Source organism: Budorcas taxicolor, chromosome 2 (assembly GCF_023091745.1).
Source record: "Budorcas taxicolor isolate Tak-1 chromosome 2, Takin1.1, whole genome shotgun sequence".
In the NCBI taxonomy this organism is placed as follows: domain Eukaryota; kingdom Metazoa; phylum Chordata; class Mammalia; order Artiodactyla; family Bovidae; genus Budorcas; species Budorcas taxicolor.
The window spans coordinates 45,150,597-45,178,330 of NC_068911.1; the positions used below are offsets into that span (position 1 = coordinate 45,150,597).

General features: G+C 40.4%; 1 protein-coding gene across 1 annotated transcript in view; it reads right to left on the reverse strand.

Annotated features, from left to right (window-relative positions):
* Window positions 1–27,734, reverse strand: part of HERC2 (HECT and RLD domain containing E3 ubiquitin protein ligase 2) — a 243,661-nt gene that overhangs the window by 187,907 nt on the left and 28,020 nt on the right. Inside the window, exons 5-13 of the mRNA XM_052636055.1 lie at window positions 17,477–17,614; window positions 10,949–11,168; window positions 8,280–8,380; window positions 7,642–7,798; window positions 6,046–6,156; window positions 5,322–5,493; window positions 3,541–3,714; window positions 1,737–1,925; window positions 1,041–1,192 (exon numbers count right to left, since the gene is read on the reverse strand). Of these exons, the coding sequence (XP_052492015.1) occupies window positions 1,041–1,192; window positions 1,737–1,925; window positions 3,541–3,714; window positions 5,322–5,493; window positions 6,046–6,156; window positions 7,642–7,798; window positions 8,280–8,380; window positions 10,949–11,168; window positions 17,477–17,614 (1,414 nt within the window). The remainder of the gene's footprint in view (window positions 1–1,040; window positions 1,193–1,736; window positions 1,926–3,540; window positions 3,715–5,321; window positions 5,494–6,045; window positions 6,157–7,641; window positions 7,799–8,279; window positions 8,381–10,948; window positions 11,169–17,476; window positions 17,615–27,734) is intronic.

The window sequence follows — 27,734 nt, forward strand, 5'->3', positions numbered from 1 at the left end:
TTCCCTCAACTCCTCAGGCAATAGACAAGTTACTCAACTAGCACTTAATCTCAACTGAGTGTTATTTAATTACAAACTATTTTATGCATGGTAATTATATCCAACATTTAAAAAGTAAAAAGACTAATGCCTCCAACCCAAACCTCAACCCTTTCAAGTCCTGTGAGCCCCAAGGCAATCCCTGCCTCCCTGTTAACCTGAGATTAACAATAATTCTAAATTCTGTACCTGTAATTCCTTTTCTTCACTATCATTTTACTAGATTTGTCTGAAACTCCTACAACACTATCAAGTTTAGGACATCAAGTCTGCTGAATGCTAACACCCAGAGTGCATTGCTCTTTTTTCACAATTTGGGATCCTTCCTGGAGATGTCCACTTCCACCCAATGAGAACGCCAGTCTCCTCTCAACTCTGCTGCTGCCTACTCCCTGCTCATAGCTCTGACAACCTTGAAATGGGCTGCATCTTCAAACTCAACCTAAAACCAATGTTTTCTCCACCAACCTCCACTCATAACAGTAACATGAAAGGGTTCCTATGACTCCAAGACAGCCATCAGAACTCTTCATTTTCATGACTCCACATTTAGAACAACCATTCTGTTTTGTTTCTGGTCTCTTACAATAGTCAAAATAACACATTAGAAAACTCTTGATTTTTGTAGCTGTGAAAATCATAGTATGGCTCAAGGAAATGAGGACGTTATCTGATAGAGATGTGCTGAGGTAATAAATGAAGGAAGAGAGTGTGGAATTCAGTTTAGAAAACTCTGCAGTGAGGGTGCAGTATGTGTATCAACAGGAGTAGCAAAAGCCAGGGGAGAAGAACACGAAGGCCCACTGCCATCACTGTCGATGCAGCATGCAGAGCCTCCAGTGCAACAAGGGCAGATCCATCTGGGGGGGCAGCTCTCTCCATCGCAGCCCTGCACGTCAGAGCAGCTGCACAACCCTCACCACACTTATCTTTGCCACCTTATTTTGGTTACGGCAACACAAAAGCAGAGTGTATCAGGTACAGGAACAGGCTGCACGTACACGGTGTCTCCATGGCCCAGACGTCCGCCGTCCCCGCAGCCCCAGGAATACACCTCTCCAGTGGCTGCCAAGGCCAGGTAGTGGTGACCGTCTGAATGGGCAGCAATTTTTACAATGTTTCTGGAGGCAAGCCCCTGGACCAACTGTGGGGCCTAAAAAAGGTAAAAACAGGAGAAAAATTAGTAAGCAATCCAAGGACAAGAAAACTGCATGACTTGCCTCACTCGAGTGTCCAACTTTAGTAAACCCATTCAGACTAAACCTCTCTGGTGGCTGTACAGCTGGCCTGCCCAGACCTACAGAGCAGCACCAGGCAGGTGCCTCCATGTGCCGCATGGCATGTCCAGACCTTTCTTGCACAGGAATGTGCAACTACAGGTAAAGAGCGCCCATCTGCCATCATCCCCACAAGTTTCTCATCTGTTACTTCCTGGTCCCAAAGTGAAATGACTTTACAGTTTATAAATGGGAATAATAGTTGACAATAGTTGACACTGTAAGGAGTTCCTGAGCTTAAGAACTAAGAAATTCTGCCCCAAAATCTTGACAATAATGATTACAATCCAGACTTTTAATTACAATTAATAATATACAATGAGCAGATGCTTATAGCAGAAATCAATCAACATAAAGAAAGACAAGATATGTAGCATACATAGCAGAGAGCCCCCTCCACCAACCCACCCCAGGACCTACAAGCGTGTCACTGTTGTAGGCTTGCGTGTATACACGGCCATTCCTCGACAAGATCAGGAAGCGCTTCTCTGCACAGGCGATCTGCGTGACCCCCAGGTTGGCAAGGCCTTCACACTGAATAGGACCGATCACATTGGCATAGTATTTCCATCCTATTAACCCCCATCCTATGACTTCTTGTAATGATCCCTGTCAAATAATGAAGTAAGTAAATATTTTCTTCGTATCACCAAGAAAATGTCCTTCTTAGAAAAAAATTAAGAATAATTCATGAAAAGATTAATAAACAGATATAATAAGATAAAAATAAAGCAAGTAAAGAAGGAAGCTGATTCAAAACATTAAAATATCTCAGAACACCCCATATAGCCTCCGTCAGCAGGTAAGATAAGTAACTGGACAGGTTACTTTTCCAGAGCATTTCATTTAACAGAGCACATTAAAAAGTAGCACAAGTAGATCCTAAATATATTTTCAAATGCTCAGAACATAAGTCACCACTCTGCCATAACAGGTGGGGACCCAGAGGCCTGCACGCCTAGAGACAAGCATCCCTGCTTTTAGTGGGGTTAAAGGAGTCAAGCCGCAGGACAGCAATTGGGGGATAACCAGCTCCTATGTCCTCCACACCAGGTACATCACAGCTGCACACGTGTGCACCTGCATGTATACACAGAGAAGAACAAAGATACAGGGGTAGCCATCACAATACCACTTACACAGCAAACTTCTGGCAACACGAGTGTTCACCAATAGGAAACTGATTTTAAAAAAATCATGACACATCCACACTTGGACCACTAATCTGTTTTTTAAAATAAAGCGAGAAGCTCTTCACTTACATAGAGTATCCTGACTAATGCAAAGACAAGCTACAGAAGGGCTATAATGTACTACCACTGAGAGAACACTGAGAGGGCACATGAAGAACAGCAAAGTGAGAAGCAGCAGGTGGAAAACTGGGTGAGACAAGGCAGAGAGAGGTGTCAATGCACCCTTGCATTTAGCTTTTACTTTTGAACCATGTAAATGTATTACTTATTTGGAAAACATAAATTACTGTAAAATAAAATAAATACTCTTCAAATTGAAAGTTAGACAGAATTCCCTGGTAGTCCAGTGAACAAGACTCTACACTCTCACTGCCAGTGATCCAGATTCCATACCTGGTCTGGGAACTAAGATCCTACAAACCTCATGATGCAGTCCCCATCTTCCCCCCAAAATTAAAAGTCAGAAATATCTGCACTTTGCTGTATAGGAGAAACTAACACATATTGCAAATCAACTACACTCCAATAAAAATTAATTTTAAGAAGTACTTATACTATCAAGAACAAAGTTTAAAAACTCTGGATTAAAATCAGGATTCTTTCTGTGACCTTAGCAAAGTTCACTCCAAACACAGTCTTATCATCCATATAATGGAACAACACTGCAATGATCGGGTGTGACTGTATGAGGTTCTCGGTGAGCCTGTATCAGCAGATCCTTACACACGTAGATTAGTGTCAGACACACCACTGTGTTCCTGCTAAGGAAGACAGCACAGCATGCGGCTGTATGAACACAGGAGACCTCTCTGGGGACATGCCTCCTGAATCTGGAACCTGGGATGGGTCCTGAACCTCTCTGTGCATCAGTCTGCTCACAGTGACAGCTAATGACTGACACCTTCAAGTGTACATGTTCAAAAGCTGAAAGCAAACTCCAGCCCAACCCCAGAGAAAGTGAGTCTCCACACAGGCACAGAATGAGACTCCAGGAACAAATACAGAAAGAATAAACCCTGTATCCCACTTACCTTATGAGATGTTGGAGAGCTACAGAGAGGCGGCATACACGGGGTGGCCAGGCGATCTAAGTGTGCCATGACAACAACTGCAGTCTGTCGCAAGTCTATAGCAAGCTCATTGTCTTGTGGAAGAGTAAGGTACCTCAGGAAACTCTCATTGGGGCTCAGAGGGCCAGAGAGAAGCTAAAGAAGAAAAGTAAAAAAACAGCTTCAGAAGTGGCGGGGAAAATTAAAGTAACACAAGTAGTCTTTCACCACTCTTTATATTTTGATACCCACAGTCAGACATGACCTATAAACCTGCCCATCTTTGGCTGTCACGTAAGAAGTACTGCTGATGCACTGAGATCTATACACTCACTGCACACGGAGGTGCCCATACATCCACACACCCATCACTTGTGTGCCAACTCCACACAGGTCAGGGACACCACCCCATCTTCCTCAGGTTCACCATCCCAAGGACCATCAGAAGAATGCAGAGCTATCTACCTGGGAACAAAAGCACTGTACCTCAACTTGGCTTTGAAAACTGAGAACAATAACCATTATTTTAATCTAAAGCTTGCCCACTCATCAGAAAAGTAACTATTTTATTTGTACATTAATAACTCTAATTCTGCTAACACCAGAACAGCCTTATTATCATCAAAGACTGTAAAGTAATAGAATAACTAGGCTGCAACTTCATATCAGAACTGCTAAGTTTTTCCAGAAAAGACCTAAAAACTCAAACTTGAACCTTTCAAAAGCAGCAGTCCCAGGGGTTCGGACCTAGGCAGGCCTGCTCTGCCACCAGCCTGTTTCCTAGGACTGAACATGGTGATGGCTGAGGTAACGTTTTCGGCATGGTGCTCCACACTCAGGAAGGGCCAACAAAGTGAGTCACTATTTTCAATGCTGTTTTTCTAATATTCTTCTAAAAATGTGTATTTCAGACCTGGCTCCATGCTGTCAACGCAGCAGTTGCAGGCTAAAGGAGGTGTGTGGTCCATAAATGGCACGTGAAGGAAGACAGAGGAGGAAGAGAAGATTTGCCTAGTGCCCCTGGGAGGGTCAAAACCAATCCACAGTAACTGCTCTCAACAGACAGAGTGAGGCGTTGTTGCTCCTTCCCACTCTAGCTGAGCCTAGCCTCCCTGCCCCACTGCCCATGGCATTGCTGCAAGTACCATCAGAACACACTTGACTCTCACACTTTTTCCTGAAATAGCATCAGGATTTTTAACACATCTTTATACTTCCACTACTACCTTGCTCCCACATGGAGGTGAGCATGCCTTCTTGACACCTTCCACAGCCCCATCACAGCGAAAGCACAACACAAGTGGTTGCTGGGAACACCCAAGCACTAAACATACAAAGACAAAGGGCTCAATGACTCATACAGCAGAAAGAGAACCCCGTGGCCAACAAGGCAGCCGCAGACAGGTCTCTCTAAAAGCATAAACTGATGTATGTCAAGAAGCATGCTCCTAACAAACAATTCAGAACAACACAAAGGGCCCGGCATCTGCGAAACACAGCTGGCTCTGATCCCTCCTTAGTTGCTGCAAAGAATCCAAATGTGACCATGTCAAGTTCTGCTGCATCAACTGTGACCCAACCATAACCTCCCGTACCTATCCCACACCTGGCTCACGGCTGTTAACTGCCAAAAACATACTCCCCTCCGAGAAGCAACTACTATCACAGATATGTGCTCTGGGCTTGTCCATAAAAGGCTCAATCCTTTAGGATGAGCAAAATGAAGACAGCTATTTAGGCACCATGCCCATGATGATACCTACATGACTGTCCCCCTCGGCGCAGGGGGCGTCTTTGCTGCAGATGATGCTCCGGAATCTCTGCAGCAGCGGAAGGAGCGGGGCGCTGGTGCCCTGGGCAGACCGCTCGTTGTCAGTCTCCTGTGCCCCACTGTCCCACAGGTGCAGCAGCAGCAGGACAGCAGACAGCATCTGACTGGAAGAGAGAACATCCGTATGCTCTAGTGAAGACAGATTAACTTTTTTGGCCACAGTCTATAAAAAATAAAAATAGCTAAATAAAATTGAAGAAATACTTTAAATATGAAAGGTAACTAAAACAAGACCATGAAAAACGAAAACAAATGTAGGCAGTAAAATCGCTAAACAATTCAAGATTTTAGCACAAGACATCCATCTTCTATGGATAAGAAACACAAAACCAGTTAGGAAGTTCAAACAGCACTTTCTACAGGGAATTTCTAGGACCTTAAATTAATGGAATAAAAAAAAACAATTTGAAGAAAATTAAAAGAAAGAGAGAGAGGAAAAAAAACAAACAGTTCCTAAACTACTAGAAAGTTGATCATAAACAGGAAGTGAAGAAAACTTAAGTGCAGCCAGATCTAAAAGAAGGGTCCTGGGACATGGTTCTTTGATCACAGATCCTCACACATATGCTGCAATCACAAATAGTTCAAGGAAATGCAACAGCTGCTTAGTATAGAGGCGGTTCCAAACTACACATCCAGTCTGTGGTACGCCTCACCTCAGTGCGCCTCTCTGCACAGCCAGTTCTAGCAAGATGGCCAGGGCCAGGTGCTGGTCCTGCAGGGGGATGCTTCCTGGCCCTTTGGTTCCAGGCGTTCCATGAACATCCCTGAAATGACAGCAGAGGATGCAGGGACAAAGTGACAACAGAGCTTAAACAGAACGTGCTTAAAATAGGCATGCTATTAATGTTAAACTAATTATATTCCCCTCCCATGAAGAAGTGTTTTTAGTATTTAGAATCAAGTTTCTGAGACTTGCTTACACAAATTTAATCAGATACTCTAAAGATACAATAACTTTTAAGACAAGATTTTATTACAAGTATTGATTCAGATATTGTAAGATAATTACATTATAAGACATTCCAAGTTGCTACAGCATAAAACTACTTATATCATTATTCAAATCATGAGGAGAAAAATGTTTAGACATGTTTCTAGTTTCAGTGACATGTAAGGCTATTATAGTATCAACATTCATCAGCAAAACTGGAGAAAAATCCATTTATAAAACCATTTGAAAACCTATAAGCAAAATGTCAGTTTATTTTTATTTCTGACCAAAGAAATAATTTTAATTTTTCCTTGTTCTCCAAAAATAAATAAGTCTTCTTAACCCAAGATGAGGGAGGGAGGATCTTCCAACATTACTCATGAAGTCACTCAGTCGTGTCCGACTCTTCGTGACCCCATGGACTGTAGCCCACCAGGCTCCTCCATCCATGGAATTTTTCTAGGCAAGGGTACTGGAGTGGGTTGCCATTTCTTTCTCCAAGGGATCTTCCCATCCCAGGGATTGAACCCAGATCTCCCACATTGCAGGCAGACGCTTTACCATCTGAGCCACCAGGGAATCGCCCAAACCTATTTTCAGGGCCTCCCAACCCTAAACTCCATGGCAATGACATCAGAAACTCTGAATAGCTAAACCCACAGCCCACTGGCATGGAGACCACAGGTGTCTTCCTTACTACAAGGGACACAGCAGGTGAAGAGAATGAGAATAAACTCTCTTCCCCTGTCTCTGCTATTTAATTTTGTATTGAATATACACATTTTCCTTAAACTTAAAAATTATTAACAAACATGCATAGTACCTAAGACCAGAGTTCATGGCTTTCCTTAAAGAAAAATGATTTACATTCATATCTTTTCACACTGAGAAGACCCACTGTAGGTTTAAACATTTCGTTCTGAATCAGCTGTTCAGTCCCACATCGTCTATTAGGACAATACCCACCACTCAGAATGGTGGCACCTGCATTCACTGAGAGATGCATAACAGGTGCTCAAACACTTTAGGAAATACTGATATCCAAATCATAATATTTCTGAAAAAAAGTAAGTAACAAAAGCATGATTCATTTTCCACTCCATTGAGTATGACAGCCTACTAGGTGCAATCAGAATATTTAAAGTCAAACATTTGAAAAGCTGAGAACCAAAGATCTGGAATCACAGAGCTGAGGGTATGCAGGAAACATGCCAGGAATCAATCTACCAAGTTTCTTATCTCTAAACAGAAGGAGAGACAAGACTCTGAAGCGGGCTGGAACCATTCACACAGTAAGATACGAAAAGGGAGAACTCACCCGGTCACGACGGACCTGAGGAACCGGGTTGCTCTTTCTACCACCTCCAACCACACAGAGGATACCGTGCTCTCATCAAAGAGGGAGGCCTCGGGCAGCGCTCTCAGAGCATCCAGAGACTCCTGCAACAGCTCACTGCAGAGGTCCGCGTCCTCTCCTGGGCACACACACATATGTAGATGAGGCTGTCCGCCCCCCAGCAGCACACACACCGAGCACTCCCCACTCTCCCAGGCGGGTTTTTTAGTCCCAGAAGTGACAGAATGACACTGGCACATTTTGTATCTCCCACTTTCCTCTCAATTAGAAACCCCAAGAACTCAAGAGACTAAAAGTTAACAGTCGCTCCAAAGTCAATTCTTTATTTTATGACTCTTATATGGGCAACTCTACTTTCTGGTTCTCCTAGAAAATAAATCAGTACTCAGGCACTGCAGTGGTTTACCTGGAATGTGTGTGTGCATACACACGTTTTTAGGCCTGAAAAATCAAACAGACTATGAAGTCTCTCATTTTACCAACAAGGAAAATGAGGCATAGAAAGCACATAGACCATCCTAGGGGTATGTGTTGGCAGAAGTCAGCCAAGAATCCACATCTCCTGATGTGGCAGAAAAGAGAACATGCTGGGCACATACCTGAGCGCCAGGCCCTGCGCAGAAATGCAAAGGCAAAGGAGAGAGCTGCCCTGGACCCCACTCTTGCCAGACCTTCCACGCCTTTGCCTGCAGGCCGGGAACTGCAAACAACACACATGGGGTGGGAACTGGTCAGTCAAGAGGCATGTGCAAATGCTAAAATAAAGCATGTAGTACAAAAGGATTTGTTCCAAAACGTGATCAGTGGGTTTCTTTAGATAGAGGATCACAAACAACTTTTAGTTTGACACTTTAAAAACTTTTACCAAACGTCCTTTGTAAAGGAAAAGCTTTCTCTTTGAGCAAAAGAAAGATATTTACAAAGAATTTTAAATGACTTGCAAAAACACAAAAATAATCCCAAGGAACTAGTATTATTAGCTGGCTAAACAGTAAGTACATAAAAGGGGGGAATAACCTCATGCAATAGAGAAAAGGCAGGCGACGGGTGAGGAGCACACAGAAGACAATGCATCCAGGCCAGGAGTCTCCTTTGGCTCTCTCCCTGCTTGGGTAAATGTGACCACCGGGTCTGCAGGCCCCATACTCCTGCTCTTCTTCATCCCGCCTCCTGAGAGGTTACCCTCTCCTGAATTCAGTGCTTATTATTCTCAGGTGTCTTTTTAAACTTTTTATTACCTACATACGTTAATGTAACAAGACATGGTTTCATTGTGCATCTATTAAGAAGTCATACAAACCATAAAAATCATCCTTGAAAAAAAAAAACTAGAATACAAAAAAGTGTGTACAGTATAAACTTATTCATAAAAAGCAATTTTATTTTCAACTTTATACTATTACGGTTTTTCTATCATTTATTTTATTCTCTTTCATAATCAGTTAGAAATGCTATTAAAACTGGGCAAGACATGGAATGATCTCCTCAAGACAGTATCAAGTCAAATTAGCAACGAAGAACATGAGGACCCAACAGAGGCAGCTGGTATGCTCAAGTAGGTAAATCCTGAATAGAACACAACATGTGCCTGGGGAGCGCTGAAGAAACACAAACAAGTGCAATTAGTGGCTGCCTCCTACGAGGCAACTGGGTGCCTGGAAGACAGGAATAAGGAGATTTATACTGAATAAGAATTATAACCTTAAAAGATAAAGATGCATAATAAGACATGTGGTCTTTAAAACAATAAATACACAGACAAAGTCAATTCAGATGAGGTGGGAGGAGCACCCCACATAGGGAACCCGTTAAGAAAATACATTCCAGGAGAAACATGAATCTAGGGCTCTCCTGAGCCAATTGTGACCTTATCCACAGAAAAGGAGCCCAGCAGTCCTAAACTGGCATGGTGTAAGAACTGCTAAATCTTCAACAAGTGGCTCTCTATTTTACAGATATTTAAGCAAACAGAAATAGAAACAGTCTGGACACACCCCCATCTACACTGATCAACTATCCAACCCAGAGCTGGTTCTGTGAGAAAGGTAAAACTCACTACTATCCAAATAGGTTGAGAAATTAGGAAATCTATAAATATTTCAGAGATAACACTATACATCTAATAAAATGGCTACAGTAAATAAGTCACAATACCAAAAGCTGACAAGGATAGAAAAAAGCGACCACTCATACTTGGCTGATGAGAATGTAAACTGTACAGTTATTCTGGACACAGTATGAAAATGCCTTACAAACCCAAACTTAAGACCCAGCAATTGTACTCTAAGTTATTCATTCCACAGAAATTGAAACTTATGTTCACAGAAAAACCTGTAGAAAATATTCACAGCAACTTTATTCAAAATACTGAAAAATTATAAACAACTGAGATATCTTCAAAAGGTGAGTGGTTAAAAAAATACGGTACACCTATACATGGAATCCTGTTCAACAATGATGACACATGCATGTACCTGGAAGAACCTCAAAGGAATAATACTGAGTGAAAGAGCCAACCTCATAAAGCTACATAATAGACATGGAAAACAGGTTAATGGTTACAGCTATAAAAAAGGGTCCTTGTCCTATACCCTGACTGGGGCAGTTCTGACAGAAATCTACACCTGTGATAAAATCACCTGGAAACACACACACACAGGACTGAGAGCACCTAAAATGGGAAATATGAGTAACACAGGTAAAATGTATCAAAGTCAATATGCTAACTGTGATTTTGCGTTACAGTTTCCAAGTGGCTAACCCTGGAGAACCTGGGCAAAGGGTATAAGGAATCTCTCTGTATCATTTCTTACAACCACAAGTGAGTTCATAAAAGCATCTCTTATAATTAAAGAATGAGTAAATCACATTAAGAAGAAAAAAATGAAGCATCTAAACTAATTAAGCACTACTGCAATATGATAATTTCCTATCCAATACCAAAATTAAACAAAAAGAATATAACGTTCAGATCAAATTATCAAATCTTGACATGCTGATCTAAACTTCTGACCAGTTTCTACTGCTACTGACAGAAAAGTGTCTTAATGGGACAGGTTACAGTATGGCCTGATACTTCATAAGTAAATTGGGAAAGCCATTCTCCAAATTATATAAAACATACAGAAAGGGAAACCAAGAACAAAATTTCAGAAAAAGGAAAAAGCAGACTACATTGTAAGTCTTAATTAAACTTTCCTTATTAAACAAACCAGCCTGAGTTTTACATTTAGCTGTTATCAGGACACTTTCTTAATTATATTATTACCTTTTTTTGTCCACAGGAGGCAAAGAAATGTTGCTGCTTTTCCACTTAACTTTGACATTCTCCTGGAAAACGGTTCTATTCAAGGCAATGAAATATCGTTCCAAAACAATGAGCCTCTGCTTGAGTCTCAGAGCTGAAAGGGTGGTGGTTGCTGACTGGATGGCCAGAGCTTGCTGCTCTTTAACCAACACAGAAAGACACTCCTTCAATTCATTCACATCTAGAAAACAACATAAAATATCATGGGCACAGTTTGTTTTAAGGTTGATAGGTAATAATAATAGGTAACACCTGAGTGCTTAATATGTGCCACAAATGATTCTGAGCACTTAACACACATTAGGTAATCGTCACAGGCACCACAGAGAGGTAGTACTGGGAGGGCATTCTATGGAGGAGGCAACTCAGCTCAGAGTACCTGCCCAATGTCACCCAAATGAGAGTGGCATTCTGCCCTTCTGTAAACACGGTATAAGGTAATAAAAGTTTTTAACACAACACTATGAAGTCAATACTTATTAGCAATACATTTCCTAGACAGAAAGAAAAACCATATTCAGTATTTTTATGCTATGAAAACAAATTCATAATGAAAATGATGCTTCAATAAATTGCCCAACATGCAATACTCATGAAAGTTGATAAATTCACTGGAATGTTTCAGAGGAAGATGAAATTAACTAGTTAGAATGTGCTACGGATAAGGGATATTTCATTACACTACTCCTTCTACTGTGTATGTTTGAAATTTTCCACACTTTAGGACTTTTTTTAGGTACCTAGAAGAAAGTTACATGAATGAAAAAAATTAAAAGGAGTCTCATCTAGCAATTAATCATAAAGCTGTCTAAAGTTGAACTATAAATTAAGTTACCTTCCACCAACTCCTTATAACAGTATAGTACCCAGTGGTGACCAGAGCAGGGGTGTCCTGTTCTTTTTGTTCTATCTCTGATGCTGATTAGTTATGAGGCTAAACCAATCAACACCCTGGTAGCTTTATATCCCAAAAGACAACAGCCACATACCTAGTGAATGTCCCTATACAGAAGACATCTACTTCTCAGCTACCCATGACCTCAACATGCTTTTCCCATGAGAACGGAGATCACAGAAAGCATCAGATGGACACACATCTCTCTTTAAGGAGGCCACCAGGACAAAGCTTCTCTCATCACACACAGGCACAATGGCACAGAGACCCATATTCAGACACCAGAGGTTGGATTCCAACTATGGAAAGTTCCACTAGCGAAAACAACTAATCATTACAAAATCTAGTGAAAATACTTTAAAAATATATATATCTTTTAAACTCCACATTAGGCTTAAGATGAAGTAGAAAGATTTATATGTGAGGTACCATCCCTAGCCTTCACAGGCATCCTTGCAGAATCAATGTTGGCCCACCACTGAGAGATGCCTGATTCTCTGTAGACACACAGGAGATGTCACTGAAACAGCATTGCCAAGGACAGCTCAGCAGAATTTCTTCCAGAGATCAGGTCTAACAAAAGGTACCTTCCAGAACAGTCATTGCATTTTCTACCATGAAATGATAATGTTTCTTATCTGCTCAGGTACAAAATCCAGAGATAACTATGAAACTTAGAGAAAGCACATATGCTCTTGAGCATCTGCCTGCTCTCCTTCCTAACTGTCCTACATCTGCTTGCCCTGTCCAACTCCTAATGCCAAGAAATCAGTCAGTTTTTGCAGGATACTGTGAAACAAGTTGGTGAGTGTTTACATACACACACAGAAATAAATCATGAGACCATGTGGGGAGCCAGCAGAACTCCAATCCCCTCTTCACATTAACAAAGTACAGCACCTTCTTGCTCTGTCAGAATGGTGTCACAGAAAGCCAATGCAATAGTCTCAGGATACAACACGAAGATGCCTGTGTTTCAACAGAAAGTTACTCACCACAACACGAACCAGGAAGACCTCAAAATTAATTTTCAAAAGACAATCAATAGATAGAAAAACCAAGATGACAGAGACATTAGAATACTCTGAGGAGGATTTTAAAGAAGCCACAGATTAAAAATGCCTCAAAACCAAAAACACACTTGAAACATATGAGAAAACAGAAAACCTAAGTCAAAAAGAGATGTCTTAAAAAAAAAAAAAAAGAACCAAATGGAAATTCTGGAACCAAAATAAAAAGTTCAGTGAAAGGGCTCAACAGTAGAATGGAAAAAAAAAAAATTTTAAAGCTGGAAGTTGCCCAATCTGAATAAAGACCAAAAATACACTGCAAAAAATAAAACCGCACTGAACTAAACCTATGCTAGAAGGATTCACCAGCATATTACATGAAGCAGCAGAAAGGCTCAGTGAACTCAAAGACAGGGTAATTCACCTAATCAGAGTAACAAAAAGAAAAAAGAATGAAAAACATGTGAAAACAGTTTAAGGGATACATGACACCACATCAAGCTGACTAACGCTTGCAGGGCCCCAGGAGGAGAAGAGGTGGAGAAAGGCACAGAGAAGTGATGCAATGTAGCACAGGTACAAACCTGCCAAACGGGGAGGAAGCAGACACTGAAATCTAGCAAGTCCAGGGAGTCTGAGATGGACATGTGCACAGTGCTGTACTTACAAAGGGTAACCAACAAGGACCTACTGTAGGTATGTCACATGGGACCTACTCGATGTCATGTGGCAGCCCGGATAGGAGGTGAGTCTGAGGGAGAATGCATACATGTGTATGTATGACTGAGCCCCTTTGCTGGTCACCTGAAACTGTCACAACACCGTTAATCAGCTATACCCCAATACAAAATAAAGTTTTTTAAAAATAAATAAATAAGTAAGAGTCATCTGTACTCTGCCTACAAAAGACTATCTTCAGACAACACAGAGACTGAAAATGAAGGGATGGAAAGAGATATTCCATGCAAATGAAAGCCTAAAGAAACCTGGGGTACCTACACTTAGATTAGATAAATAGATTTTAAAACAAAACTGTAATAGGAGACAAAGAAGAGCATTACGTAATGATAAAGAGGTGAGTCTAACAAAAGGACTAACATTTGTAAAATAGTTATATATCTAACATACGCACAACCATATACAAAGCAAATCTTAACAGACCTAGAAAGAGAAATCAATTGCTATACAATAATAGTACAGGACTTCAGTACCTCACTTTACATCAACAGATAAATCATTCAGACAGAAAAATCACTAAAATAACATCAGACTTAAATGACAACATAAGACCTGATGGCCTTAACAAATAATATACAGTTCATTCCATCCAAAAGTAACAGAATACATATTCTTCTGAAGTGTACACGAAACATTCTCCATAACAGAAAACATATTAGGCCACAATAAACTTCATGAGACTGAAATCACATCAAGAATCTTGCCAAACTATAAAGTTATGAAACTGGAAATCAATTAAAAAAGAAAACTGGAAACTTCACAAACACATGGAAATGCAACAACATGCCACTGAAGAATAATGGGTCAGTGAAGAAATCAAAAGAGAAATTCTAAAAAATACCTTGAGACAAAGGAAAACAGAACTGCAACCTACCAAACTTACCAGATATAGCAAAAGCAGTTCTAACAGGGAAGTTCAGAAAGATAAATGTCTACCTCAAAAAAAGAAAAAAAAAAAGAAAAAATCTCAAACAAGAAACTAAATAACCTAAGTAAACACCTCAATAAACTCAAAAAAAAAAAAAAAAAGTGAAATGAAATGAAAAGAACAAATGAAGCCCGAAGTTATTAGATGGAAAGAAACAATAAAGATAAGAGTGGGAACAATTGAAAGAGAATAAAAAGATGATATTAAAGATCAATAAAACTAACAGCTGTTTTTTGAAAAGATAAACAGAAGTGACAAACTGTTGGCTAGAATCGCCAAGAAACAGAGAGGGCCCAAATAAATAAAATCATAAATATAAAAGGAAATGTTACAACTGGCACCAGAGAAATGCAATTATACACCAACAAACTGAAGATTAGATGAAATAAATTCCTAGAAACATAAAATTTCAAGACTGAATCATTAAGAAATAGAAAATATGACCAGACCAATAACCTGTAAGGAGACTGAATTATTCATCAAAAACCTCCCAACAAACAAACTCCAGGACCAAAGGACTTCATTGGGGAATTATGCAAAACCTTCAAAGAAGAATTAATTCTAATTCTTCTCAAACTCTTCCAAGGATAAAGAAAAAAATGAGAAAAGGAAGGAATACTTCTAAACTCATTTTAAAAGACCAGGATTACCCTGATACCAAAAACAGACAAGACAACTACCAGAAAAGAAAATTTCAGGACAATTACCCTGATGTTCACCGAGGCAAAAATATTCAACAAAATATTCACAAAAAAATTCAACAATACATTAAAAGAATCATACATTGTGGTAAAATGGGATTTCCTCCAGGGATACAAAAATAGATCAACATCCACAAAATCAATCAATGTGCTATACAACAGTAACAAACTGAAGGATAAGTATCATATAATCACCTCAATAGATGCAGTAAAAGCATTTGCCCATAACTCAATATACATTTATCATAAAAACTCTCAACAGAGTGGGTAGAGAGGGAACATATCTCAATGTAATAAAGCCCAGAGCTAACACCATATTCAATGCTGAAAAGCTGAAACATTTCCTCTAATATAAGGCACAAGAATGCCCACTCTCACAACTTTTTTCAACACAGTATTTGAAGTTCTAGCCACAGCAAAGAAGAAGAAGTAATCTAAACTGTAAAGGAATAAGTAAAACTGTCACTGCTTGTAATGTCATGACGTAAAATCCTGAAGACACTCAGAAGAATTATCAGAACTCGTCAATGAATTTTGGTAAAGTTTTAGGATACAAAATTAATAAACACAAACCTGCTGCATTTCTATTCACAAACAATGAACTATCAGAATGAGAAATTAAGAAAAAGGGTCCTATTGACAACTACATCAAAAAGAATAAAATAGCTAGGAATAAACCTAAGGAGGTAAAAGAACTGTAGTTAAAAAACTGTAAGACATTGATAAAGGAAACTGGCAACGTAAGACATACCATGCTCATATAATGAAAGAATTAATATTACTTAAATGACCACACTACCCATCTACAGATTCAATGCAATTCCTATCAAAATTTCAATGACATTTTTCAAAGAACTAGAACAAATAATCCTAAAATTTGTACAGAAACATAAACAAAAAATCTCAAATAGTTACAATATTTTTGAGATAGAACAAAGCTAGAGGTATCATGCTCCCTGATTTTAAACTTTAAGACTTATATGAAAGACCTGAAACCATGAAACTTCTAGAAAAATTAGGCAACATGCTCTTTGACACTGGTCCTAGCAATATCTTTCTGGATATGTTTCCTCAGGCAAGGGAAACAAAAGCAAAAATAAACTAATGGGACTACATCAAACTAAAAAGCTTCTGCACAGTGAAGAAAACTAACAACAAAATGATAAAGCTGCCTACTGAATAGATGATATTTATAAACAATATATCTAATAAGGATTAATGTCCAAAAACTCACTCATCATTAAAACAAAAAAAAACTCAATTAAAAAATGGGCAGAGAAAACTACAATTCTAAAAGACATATGCACCCCAATGTTTGTTGCAACACTACTTACAATAGCCAGTACATGGAAGCAACCTAGATGTCCACTGACAGATGAATGGATAAAGAAGTACATATGTGCAATGGTACATATATACAAAGGAATATCACTCAGCCATAAAAAGGAACAAATGTGACTCGGTTGAACTGAGGTGGATGAACCTAGAGCCTACTATACAGAGTGAAGTAAGTCAGAAAGAGAAACATAAATATTATGTATTAACCTTGGACAGTTAGGAGATCAAACCAGTCAATCCAAAAGGAAATCAACCCTGAATATTCACTGGAAGGACAGATGTTGAAGCTGAAGCTCCATTACTTTGGCCCCCTGATGCAAACAGCTGATTCATTGGAAAAGACCCTGATGCTGGGAAGGACTGAAAGCAGCAGAAGGGGACAACAGAGGATGAGATGGCTGGATGGCAACCATCTTAAATGAGGTAACTAAACTAGTCAAAATCCTAAAAACAGAAAGTGATTTCCAAGGCAAGAAAGGGAAGTTTCAGTTTGGGAAGATAAAGAGGCTCTGGAAATGGATTGTATACAACAGTGTGAATGTATTTAATGTCACTGAACAGTACACTTAAAACTGACTGAAATGGTAAAATGTATGTTATGCACAGTCTACTAAAATATAAACTTGGAGGAGGAAATGCAAACCCACTCCAGTACTCTTGCCAGGAAAACCCCATGGACAGAGCAGCCTGGTGGGCTACAGCCCATACAGTGGCAAAGAGTCAGACACAACCAAGTGACTGAGCGCACTACTAAAATATAAAAATTTAAGCTTAATTTTTAAAAATCCCATGACAAAAATAAAGTCCATCTACTCTATCTAGAAAATGAATGCCAAGCCATTCATTTCAAAGAACTAGAACTTTAGAAGATCTTCATACCTGGTTGCTTACCCCATACCCAGCTCTCTAGGATTGACTTGGCCCTATATGCAGGTGCAGGAGTTTCTTCCTCTTCTTTTTTCTCTTTGTCATTCAGATCTTCTTTCTTTGTTCCAATCTGAGTATCAATACCATCATCTGGAAAATTTTTATAAATTAAAGTATATAAATTGCTTTTTTAAATATAACATAACACTTGCCAGTCTCTGCAAATTTTCACCCAAAAAATGGAAAAGTTAAGTTGCAACACACATCATTAGCTAACCATTTGATGATTGGGGAGAAAAAATTACATGACTCATCAACATAACATACAGTGTGATTTAAGAAGTAATGAATGGCCCAGTGACTCTTTTCATTTGAAAAATCAAAATATCACTCAAACTGTTCTTTGACATATGTGTTCCAAGACATTCTATCAATTTCCTACTATATTTCTCAACTAAAAATCTTAAGTCTTTGATATTAACATTAATTGTTTTTATCCAGTGATTCCCAATTGCAGTGAGTCCACAGTAAGGAAGGACATGGAATAGGAATATGATTAAAAATCATCTTCAACTCTATACACTGCCCTACCCCACACCAACTGAGAACCAATGTTACACAGGATCACTACCACTGAAATAGTAATTCAGCAATGCTGCAATACAGAAGCAAACTGAGTACCACAACTTTAGGCCACTGACAAGTTAGCCTCAGAAAAATTGTTATGAAACTCCTTACTTAGCAAGTTAAGAAAGAACTAATATTAACCTTGAAGTGTAAATGCATCCTATCCTAGAAGACTGCCACTAAATGAACTATTTTCTAAATATAGAAACTATTTTCTAAATAGTCATTAGAAATAGACAGTTGACCCTTGAACAACATGTGCAGTCAAAAATCCGCAGTTCTTCCACATCCAGCAATTCAAACCACCGATCATGCAGTTCCACAGTACTTACTACTGAAAAAAAATCTGCTCATATGTGGACCTACATAGTTCAAACCTGTGTTGTTAGTTAGCATCCATTATTACATCTAAATCTGTGAAAAGAGAGTATATCATATCACAAATAGTAAAGAGTATTTAAAACCAACAAGGTATAAAAGAAACTCCGACATTCTATAAGAAAAACATCAAATGTCCAACAAAAGCACCCCAAAAAAGCTAATCTATGAAAAGATACTAAATTCACACTTAGAAAAAGTATAAATTAAAACAATGAAATATTACTTTACAGTCACCAAACTCACAACTGTTAGAAAACTAAAATAAAAGCTCCAAGGCAGGACCTTTTATTCCTTTTCCATCTGGTTTTGCTCTCTGTATCCCAAGGGCCTAGAACACCAGATGCAGGGAATAAGCCCTCAATGATAAGGGCTATTATTATTTAGTTCAATAACTAAATAATGCCACGTGTCAGGAGAAATGTGGAGCTGGAGGCACAAATCTTCAGATACAGCTGTGGGAGAGTCACACCCACAGCCCACCTGGACAGCAATCTAGGGCATGGGAGGTCCAGCAGTCACCTCCAGGCACATGCCCACAGAGCTCTCAGACAGGCCTGTGACTGGTGGGATGCGGAAACAAAGGCTCGCGACAATCTAATGCACCTCAGACATAGCATAATGTGTGAACACTGTACTACTGCTACTGCTAAGTCGCTTCAGTCATGTCCGACTCTGTGCGACCCCATAGACGGCAGCCCACCAGGCTCCCCCGTCCCTGGGATTCTCCAGGCCAGAACACTGGAGTGGGTTGCCATGTCCTTCTCCAGTGCATGAAAGTGAAAAGTGAAAGTGAAGTCGCTCAGTTGTGTCTGACTCTTAGCAACCCCATGGACTACAGCCTATGAGGCTCCTCCGTCCATGGGAATTTTCCAGGCAAGAGTGCTGGAGTGGGGTGCCATTGCAAATACCAGTATATTTAAAATACAAACATAAAAACAAATTCATTAGACAGAAAAACACTTAAAAATATGGATTTGGAAATAGCGTGTCAGGAACTGACAAGTATAATTAACTCAATGTTCTGCCCCTGAGGCCAAAGAAAAAGCCCTTGTCACAGTATACTACTTATGTCCCATTCTCTCAACGTCATGCCATAGCTATGGTTAATGGTACCTCTTTTATTTACAGAAATATCAAGGGAATTCCCTGGCAGTCCAGTGGTTAGGACTGTGCACTCTCACTGTTAAGGGTTTGGGTTTAGTCCCTGGTCGGGGGATGTGATCCTGCAAGCCACACAACGTGGCCCAAAAGAAAAAGGGGGAAAAAAATCCAACAAAACATAGATTATTGTTGTAATGTAACTAAAGAGCCTCTTGATGAGGTGAAAGAGGAGAGTGAAAAAGCTGACTTAAAATTCAGCATTCAAAAAACTAAGATCATGGTATCCAGTCTCATCACTTCATGGCAAATAGATGGGGAAAAAAATGGCAACAGTGACAGACTATTTTCTTGGGCTCCAAAAGCACTGCTGACAGTGACTGCAGCCATGAAATTAAAGCTGCTTCTTCCTTAAAAGAAAAGCTATGACAAACCTAAACAGCATTTTAAAAAACACAGACATTACTTTGCCAAAAAGGTCCATACAGTCAAAGCTATTATGTTTCCAGTAGTCATGTATGGATGTGAGAGTTGGACCATAAAGAAGGCTGAGAGCCTAAGAATTGATGCTTTTGAATTTTTGTGTTGGAGAAGACTCTTGAGAGTCCCCTCAACTGCAAGCAGATCAAACCAGTCAATCCTAAAGGAAATCAACCCTGAATAGGCATTGAAAGGACTGATACTAATGCTGAAGCTCCAATGCTTTGGCCACCTGATGCAAAGAGCTGACTCATTAGAAAAGACCCTAATGCTGGGAAAGACTGAAGGAAGAAGGGGACAACAGAGGAAGAGATGTTTGGATGGTATCACTGACTCAATGGACATGAGTTTGAGCAAGCTCCAGGAACTGGTGAAGGACAGGGAAGCCTGGTGTGCTGCAGTCTATGGGGTCACAGAGTCAGACAGGACTGAGCAGCAGCAACAAGTTAAAAACAATGTTTCAATATCCAAAAAAGGCAGGTGAGAGAAGCAGAAATAGAAAGCAAACAGTAAGATGAGAAGTCTTAAAATTTAAACATATCATGAATTATACTATAAATGATCTGAACACAAAAGACGGACTGTCACAATGGATTTTCTAAAAATGACCCAACTACATGCAATCTCTACAAAACTCACTTGGAATATAAAAATATAAGATTAGAAGTAAATGAATGGAAAATATATATATACCAAACAATACTAATCAAAAGAAAGTTAAAATGACTATTTTAATATCACATAAAACGGATGCCAGAGAATAGAAAATTATTGAAGATACAGCAGAGAATGATGCTAAAGCTGAAACTCCAGTACTTTGGCCACCTCATGCGAAGAGCTGACTCATTGGAAAAGACTCTGATGCTGGGAGGGATTGGGGGCAGGAGGAGAAGGGGATGACAGAGGATGAGATGGCTGGATGGCATCACTGACTCGATGGACATGAGTCTGAGTGAACTCCAGGAGTTGGTGATGGACAGGGAGGCCTGGCGTGATGCAATTCATGGGGTCGCAAAGAGTCAGACACGACTGAGCGACTGAACTGAACATAATAATAACGCAGTAAATTCACCAAAGAAAACATAACAACCTTACATGTATATGAAGTCAAAATAAAGTCCAAAACATACAAATCAAGAACTAAAAGGAAAAATGGACAAATCCACAATTATGTTAGAGACACCAATACTACCCTGTCAGTAATAAAACAAGCAGAAAGAAAATCAGCACTGATAAGGAATTGAAAATCATAATCATAAACCAAACAGATGTGATCAACACTTTATACCACAAGCCATCCAATAAAAGTAGAACATGCCTTCTGTTTAAAGTATACATTGAATATTCACCAAGACAGACCACATTTCAAAGAGTCAGGACTGAAGAAGGGGGACAAAAATGAAACAGCCCAAGGAAAATGAAAATAAGCTGAAGTGTACAATACAAAGTACCTGGCCATACAGCAGAGCATTATTCTTTTTAATCCTTACAAAACAATTTTTCCAGCAGGCAGGCTTCTGTCTCCTGTTCACAGATGCAAAAGACACTGCACCTCACAGTATATTTCAGGCAAAGAGCTTGGGCTGGAATGCAGCACAGGCTGTAACTGCTAGGCCCTACACACCCACAGGGTCTGCCTACAAGGCTGGGGGCAAACTCCAGCCTGAACCTGGCTTATGTATGGTCTGAAAGTTAAGAAAAGATTTCACATCTTAAACGGTTGAAAAGTAATCAAAAGAATATTTTCTAATGAAAACATTTTAAAAACTTCACATTTCAATGTTTACTTAGTTTTGTGTATGGCTGCTTTGGCACAACTGCAGGGTCCCAAAAGTGGGTTCCCTCGCCCTTTAGAGTAAGTCTGTCAACGTCTGATGCAAACCTCATTGTAAATATTACCAATAAAAAAGAACATAAAATGCTCATATAACATCAGCAATATAATCGTTCATCACCAGGAAGCAGACAAGAAGCATCACTAAACACAACTCAAGTTTTACTCTCAGGAGCATAAACAAGAACATTTACAATAACAAAAGCAGGAGGAAGTCACTTGAGGATACAAAACCAACCAAGAAGAGCTCCACAACAAGCTCTGAGACAAAAGGTTAAGTATGTCATCTCTTCTTTCCATTAACACAGGGCTCAAAGTTTACAGAGAGCAAACAAACAGAACATAAACTATTACGGAACACACACACCCCACAGATTATGGAAAGATGGGGATAGGAGAGTGTGGGAATTGACCTTCCTAATGTTCCAGGGTAACACCCTGAAGAGGAAGAACAGATTGCAGGAGATGAAATGAAGACCAGAAGACTTTAACACTCTCCTGTTCTAGTACAGTAAGAAGATTTTTCACAACCACCCAGTGAGATTTCCTCTCAAAGCACTGTCAGAAGGTGCTAGGTGTAGGACCTACAGAAAAAGGAGTTGTTATTGCTTAGTCACTATGCTGAGGTCCAGGCTAGAGGTACAGGCAACCCCTCTGTGCTGTTCTCCCCACACGGGCAGGGACCACAGCTGGAGCAGCACTCCTAAAACAGCCCAGGGCCACCATCAGAGACTCCTGCATTCTACTGCACAACATAAGTTCAACTGTGTCTTATTTTCACTTTAATCACTACCTTGAAGAAAGCTTGTTCACTAATACAGGCTCCTCAATTTAAAAAAAAAATAGATTGTAATTAATAAAAAGAAAAACTATAGGTATCTAAGAACATTCCCCTTCATGGATCGCAGCCTTGTTGTTGCGAAGGAGCTTGCACAGCACAACGAATCTATGACCAAAACTACGCCAGGTCACCCAAGACAGATGGGTCATAGTGAAGGGTTCTGACAAAACATGGTCCACTGGAGGAAGAAATGGCAACTGACTCCAGTATTCTTGCCTGGAGAACTTCACAGAGAATATGAAAAGGCCAAAAGATATGACGCCAAAAGATGAGCCCCCCAGCAAGTGGGAAGATGTCCAATATACTAAAAAAGATGACCCCCCAGGTTGGAAGATGTCCAATATGCTACTGGGAAAGAGCAAATGGCACTTACTAATGGCTCCAGAGACAATGAAACGGCGGAGCCTCAGTGGAACAATGCTCATCTGTGGAGGTGACTGGAGGTGAAAGTAAAGTCTGATGCTGTAAAGACAATATTGCATAGGAACTTGGAATGTTAGGCCCATGCATCAAGGCAAATTGGAAGTGGTCAAGCAGGAGATGGAAAGATTGAACATTAACACCTTAGGAATCAGTGAACTAGACAGGAATGGGAGAATTTAACTGAGATGGCCATTATATCTAATACTGTGGACAAGAATCCCTTAGAAGAAATGGAGTAGCCCTCATAGTCAACAAAGAGAGTCCAAAATGCACTATTTGGGTGCACTCTCAAAAATGACAGAATGATCTTGGTTCATTTCCAAGGCAAACCATGCAACATGACAGTAATGCAAGTCTATTCCCCAAACACAGATGCCGAAGAAGGCAAAGTTGAGCAGTCTTCTGAAAAACCACAACACCTTCTAAAACTAACACCAAAAAAGGATGTCCATTTCATCATAGGGAATCGGAATGCAAAAGAAGGAAGTGAAGAGATACCCGGAATAACAGGCAAGGTTGGCCTCGGAGGACAAAATGCAGCAGGGCAAAGGCTAACAGTTTTGTCAAGAGAATACGCTGATCAGAGCAAACTTCCTATTCCAACAACCTAAGAGACTACTCTACATATGGACATCACCAGATGGTCAACATCGAAATCCAACTGATTATGTTCTTTGCAGCCAAAAATGAAACACCAGGAGAAATATCAACAACCTTGATACGTAGATGATACCACTCTAATGGCTGAAAGTGAAGAGAAACGAAAGAGCCTCTTGAGGGTGAAACAGCAGAGTGGAAAAAGCTGGCTTAAAACTCAACATTCAAACAACTGAGATCATGACATCTGGGCACATCACTTCACAGCAAATAGATGGGAGAAAAATGGAAACAGTGAGACTTTATTTTCTTGGGCTCCAAAATCACTGCAGATGATGACTGCAGCCATGAAATTCAAAGATGCTTGCTCCCTGGAAGGAAAGTTATGACAAACCTAGACAGTGTATTGCCAACAATGGTCCATACAGTCAAAGCTATGGTTTTTCCATTAGTCATGTTACTGATGTGAGAGTTGGACCATAAAGAAGGCTAAGCACGGGATAATTGATACTTTTGAATTGTGGAGCTGGAGAAGACTCTTGAGAGGCCCTTGGTCAGCAAGGAGATCAAACCAGTCAATCCTAAAGGAAATTAACCTGAATATTCACTGGAAGAACTTTTGCTGAAGCTGAAGCTCCAATACTTTGGCCATGTGATGGGAAGAGCCGATGCACTGGAAAAGAATCTGATGCTGGGAAAGATCTAAGGCAGGAGGAGAAGGGGGCAACAGAAAATGAGATGGTTAAACGGCATCACCAACTCGGTGGACATGAATTAAGCAAAGTCCAGGAGAAAGCAGAGGACAGAGAAGCCTGTTGTCCATGGGGTCACAAAGTCATACATGACTTAGTGACTGAACAACAACAATCTAAACACAAAAACATTAAGAGATTTAAATAAACAGCAAAACTTTTCATGTCATGCAATGAAAGACAATAGTAGTATGATGGCAATAATCCCCAAAACTATAACTATAAATTCAGTACAATTCCTATCAAAATGCCAGTTGTATTTACTGCAGACATTGACAAGATGAACCTAAAATTATGAAAATGCAAGGAACCCAAAATAGCCAAGATAAACTTTAAAGAGAACAAAACTGGAAGACTCATACATTCTAATCTCAAAACTTACTAAAAAACTACAAGAAAGTGTGATACTGGCATAAGCATAGATATATACATTAATGGAACAGAACTGAGGTTTAAAAATAAACCCTTAAGTTTATAGCCAATTAATTTTCAACAAAGTTATGTATACAAACCACTGGAGAAAGAAAAATCTTTTCAATAAATGGTTCTGGGACAACTGTAAAAAATAAATAAATAAATAAATAAATGTATCACTGAAAATTCTCCACAAAAATGAAACAGGAATGGGTGGGGGGGGGGGGGATTACACATGTGTTGGTGGCAGGGGGAGACTGATTTATTTTAAGGAATTGGCTTCCACAATGGTGGAAATTAAACTTCAAAAACTACAGAAAAAGCAAGCAAGGTGGGGACGAAGGAACAGCTGATGTTACAGTTTTGAGTCCAAAGGCAATCTGGAGGGAAAATTTCTTCTTGCTGGAAGAAAGTTAGTCTTTTCTCTACTCAGCCTCTTCATGTGACTGGATGAGGCCCAGCCACATTAAGAAGTGTAATTTGCTTTACACAAAGTCCACGGATTTACGTGTGAATTTCATTCAAAATTCACTTTCACAGAAACATCTAGAGTAATATTTAATCAAACAAATATCTGGACAACATGGCATGGCAAAGTTGATACATAAAATAAACCATTACACTAAAGATCTCAATTAATAAAATTAATTAAAACTAAAAGGAGATACTTCAAGATGATGGAGAATAGGGAGACCACTTTCTCCCCTACAAATTCATCAAAAGATCATCTGAATGCTGAGCAACTTCCACCAAACAACACCTGAACACTGGCAGAGGACACCAGGCACCCAGAAAGGCAGCCCAATCTCTTCGAAAGGAGGTAGGACAAAATACAAAAGACAAAGAGACAAAAGGGTTAGGGACAGAGACCTGTCCTGGGGAGGGAGTCCTGAAGTTTCCACACAGTAGGAAACCCTCTCACAGACAGGTGTGTGGGGACTTTTGGAATCTCAGAAGGCAACATAACCGGGAGAAAAAAAAAAAAAAACATCCAGAGAATACACGCCTAACTACAAATGCGGAAATGGGAATTTTCCCAAGAAAGGCTCTAACCTAACAACCTAACGGGTAGCCTGGCCTGCTCACAGAACAAGGGACTGAGGGAATACCAAAGGAGAATGCCCGGAGGCAGAGGCAGGCTTGCGACAGCGAGAGCTGGAAGGCAAGGGACTGCTACAATCTCAGCCCCAGAGACAACATCTTCCACCAAACTGTGAGGAGGCTCCCAGCTGCTGATGCCGACTTCCTGAGATCCTGGACGGTTGACATCAGCAGCTCTCCAGAAGAGACACACAGCACACCTGATATGGTACTCTCACGGTGCCCCTGGGAAACTGAGCAGCTGGGACCGAGGAGGTGATTGAGACACACAGCCCCCTTGGGACAGCGTGCTCACCAAGCACCTGGGGGCCTAAGCTGCTCAGACAGAAGAAGGGTACAAAATGTACACCCAACCCACAGATACCGAGCCAGAACTGTGTCTGAGTGTCTCCTGTGGAGGGACAGGTCAGCAGCGGCCTGACACAGGGGCTCTGGGTACAGCAGACCCGGGTATGGCATAAAACCTTATTGGCGGAGGGCACCATTAGCCCCACCATAAAGCCACAAGAGCTTACACAGGATTGGGGAAACAGACTCTTCGAGGGCACAAACAAACCTTTCTTGCACCAGGAATCAGGAGAAAGGAGCAGTGACCTCACAAGTTACTGACCCAGACATGCCCATCACTGTCCAGCAGTCTCCGGCGGAGGCTAGCTTCGGCAGTGGCCTGCTGCAGGGTCGGGGCAATGAGTGCAGTAGTATGTCCATGGGACCTTTTGAAGGAGGTCATCATTATCTTCCTTACCTCCACCACAGATTGGCCTCAGATCAAGCAACCAGGAGGGAACACAGCCACGCCCACTAACAGAAAGCTAAACTAAAGATTTTCTGAACACGGCCCCGCCCATCAGAACAAGACCCAGTTTCCCCTCAGTCAGTCTCTCTCATCAGGAAGCTTCCATAAGCCTCTTATCCCTATCTGTCAGAGGGCAGACAGAATGAAAACCACAATCACAGAAAACTAACCAAACAGATCACATGGATGACAGCCTTGTCTAGCTCCATGAAACTATGAGCCATGCTATGTACGGTCACCCAAGATGGACGGGTCATTGCGTAGTGTTCTGACAAAATGTTGTCCACTGGAGAAGGGAATCGCAAGCCACTTCAGTATTCTTGCTTTGAGAACCACATGAACAAAATGAAAAGGCAAAAAGGCATGACACTGAAAGATGAACTCCCCAGGTCAGCAGGTATTCTATATGATACTGGAGAAGAGCAGAGAAATAACTCCACAAAAAACGAAGAGACAGAGCCAAAGCAAAAACAACACCCAGTTGGGGATGTGATGGGGATAGAAGTAACGTCTGATGTTGTAAAGAGCAATACTGCACAGGAACCTGGAATGTTAGGTCCATGAATCAAGGCAAATTAGAAGTGGTCAAACAGGAGATGGCATGAGTGAACATCAACATTTTAGGAATCAGTGAAATAAAACGGACAGGAAAGGGAGAATTTAACTGAGATGGCCATTATATCTACCCCTGTGGGCAAGGATCCCTTAGAAGAAATGGAGTAGCCATCGTAGCCAACATAAGAGTCTGAAATGCAATACTTGGATGCAATCTCAAAAATGACAGGATGATCTCTGTTCGTTTCCAAGGCAAACCATTCACAGTAATCCAAGTCTATGACCTGATCAGTAATGCAAAAGAAGCTGAACTTGAACGGTTTTATAAAGAACTACAAGACCTTCTAGAACTAACACTCAAAAAAGATGTC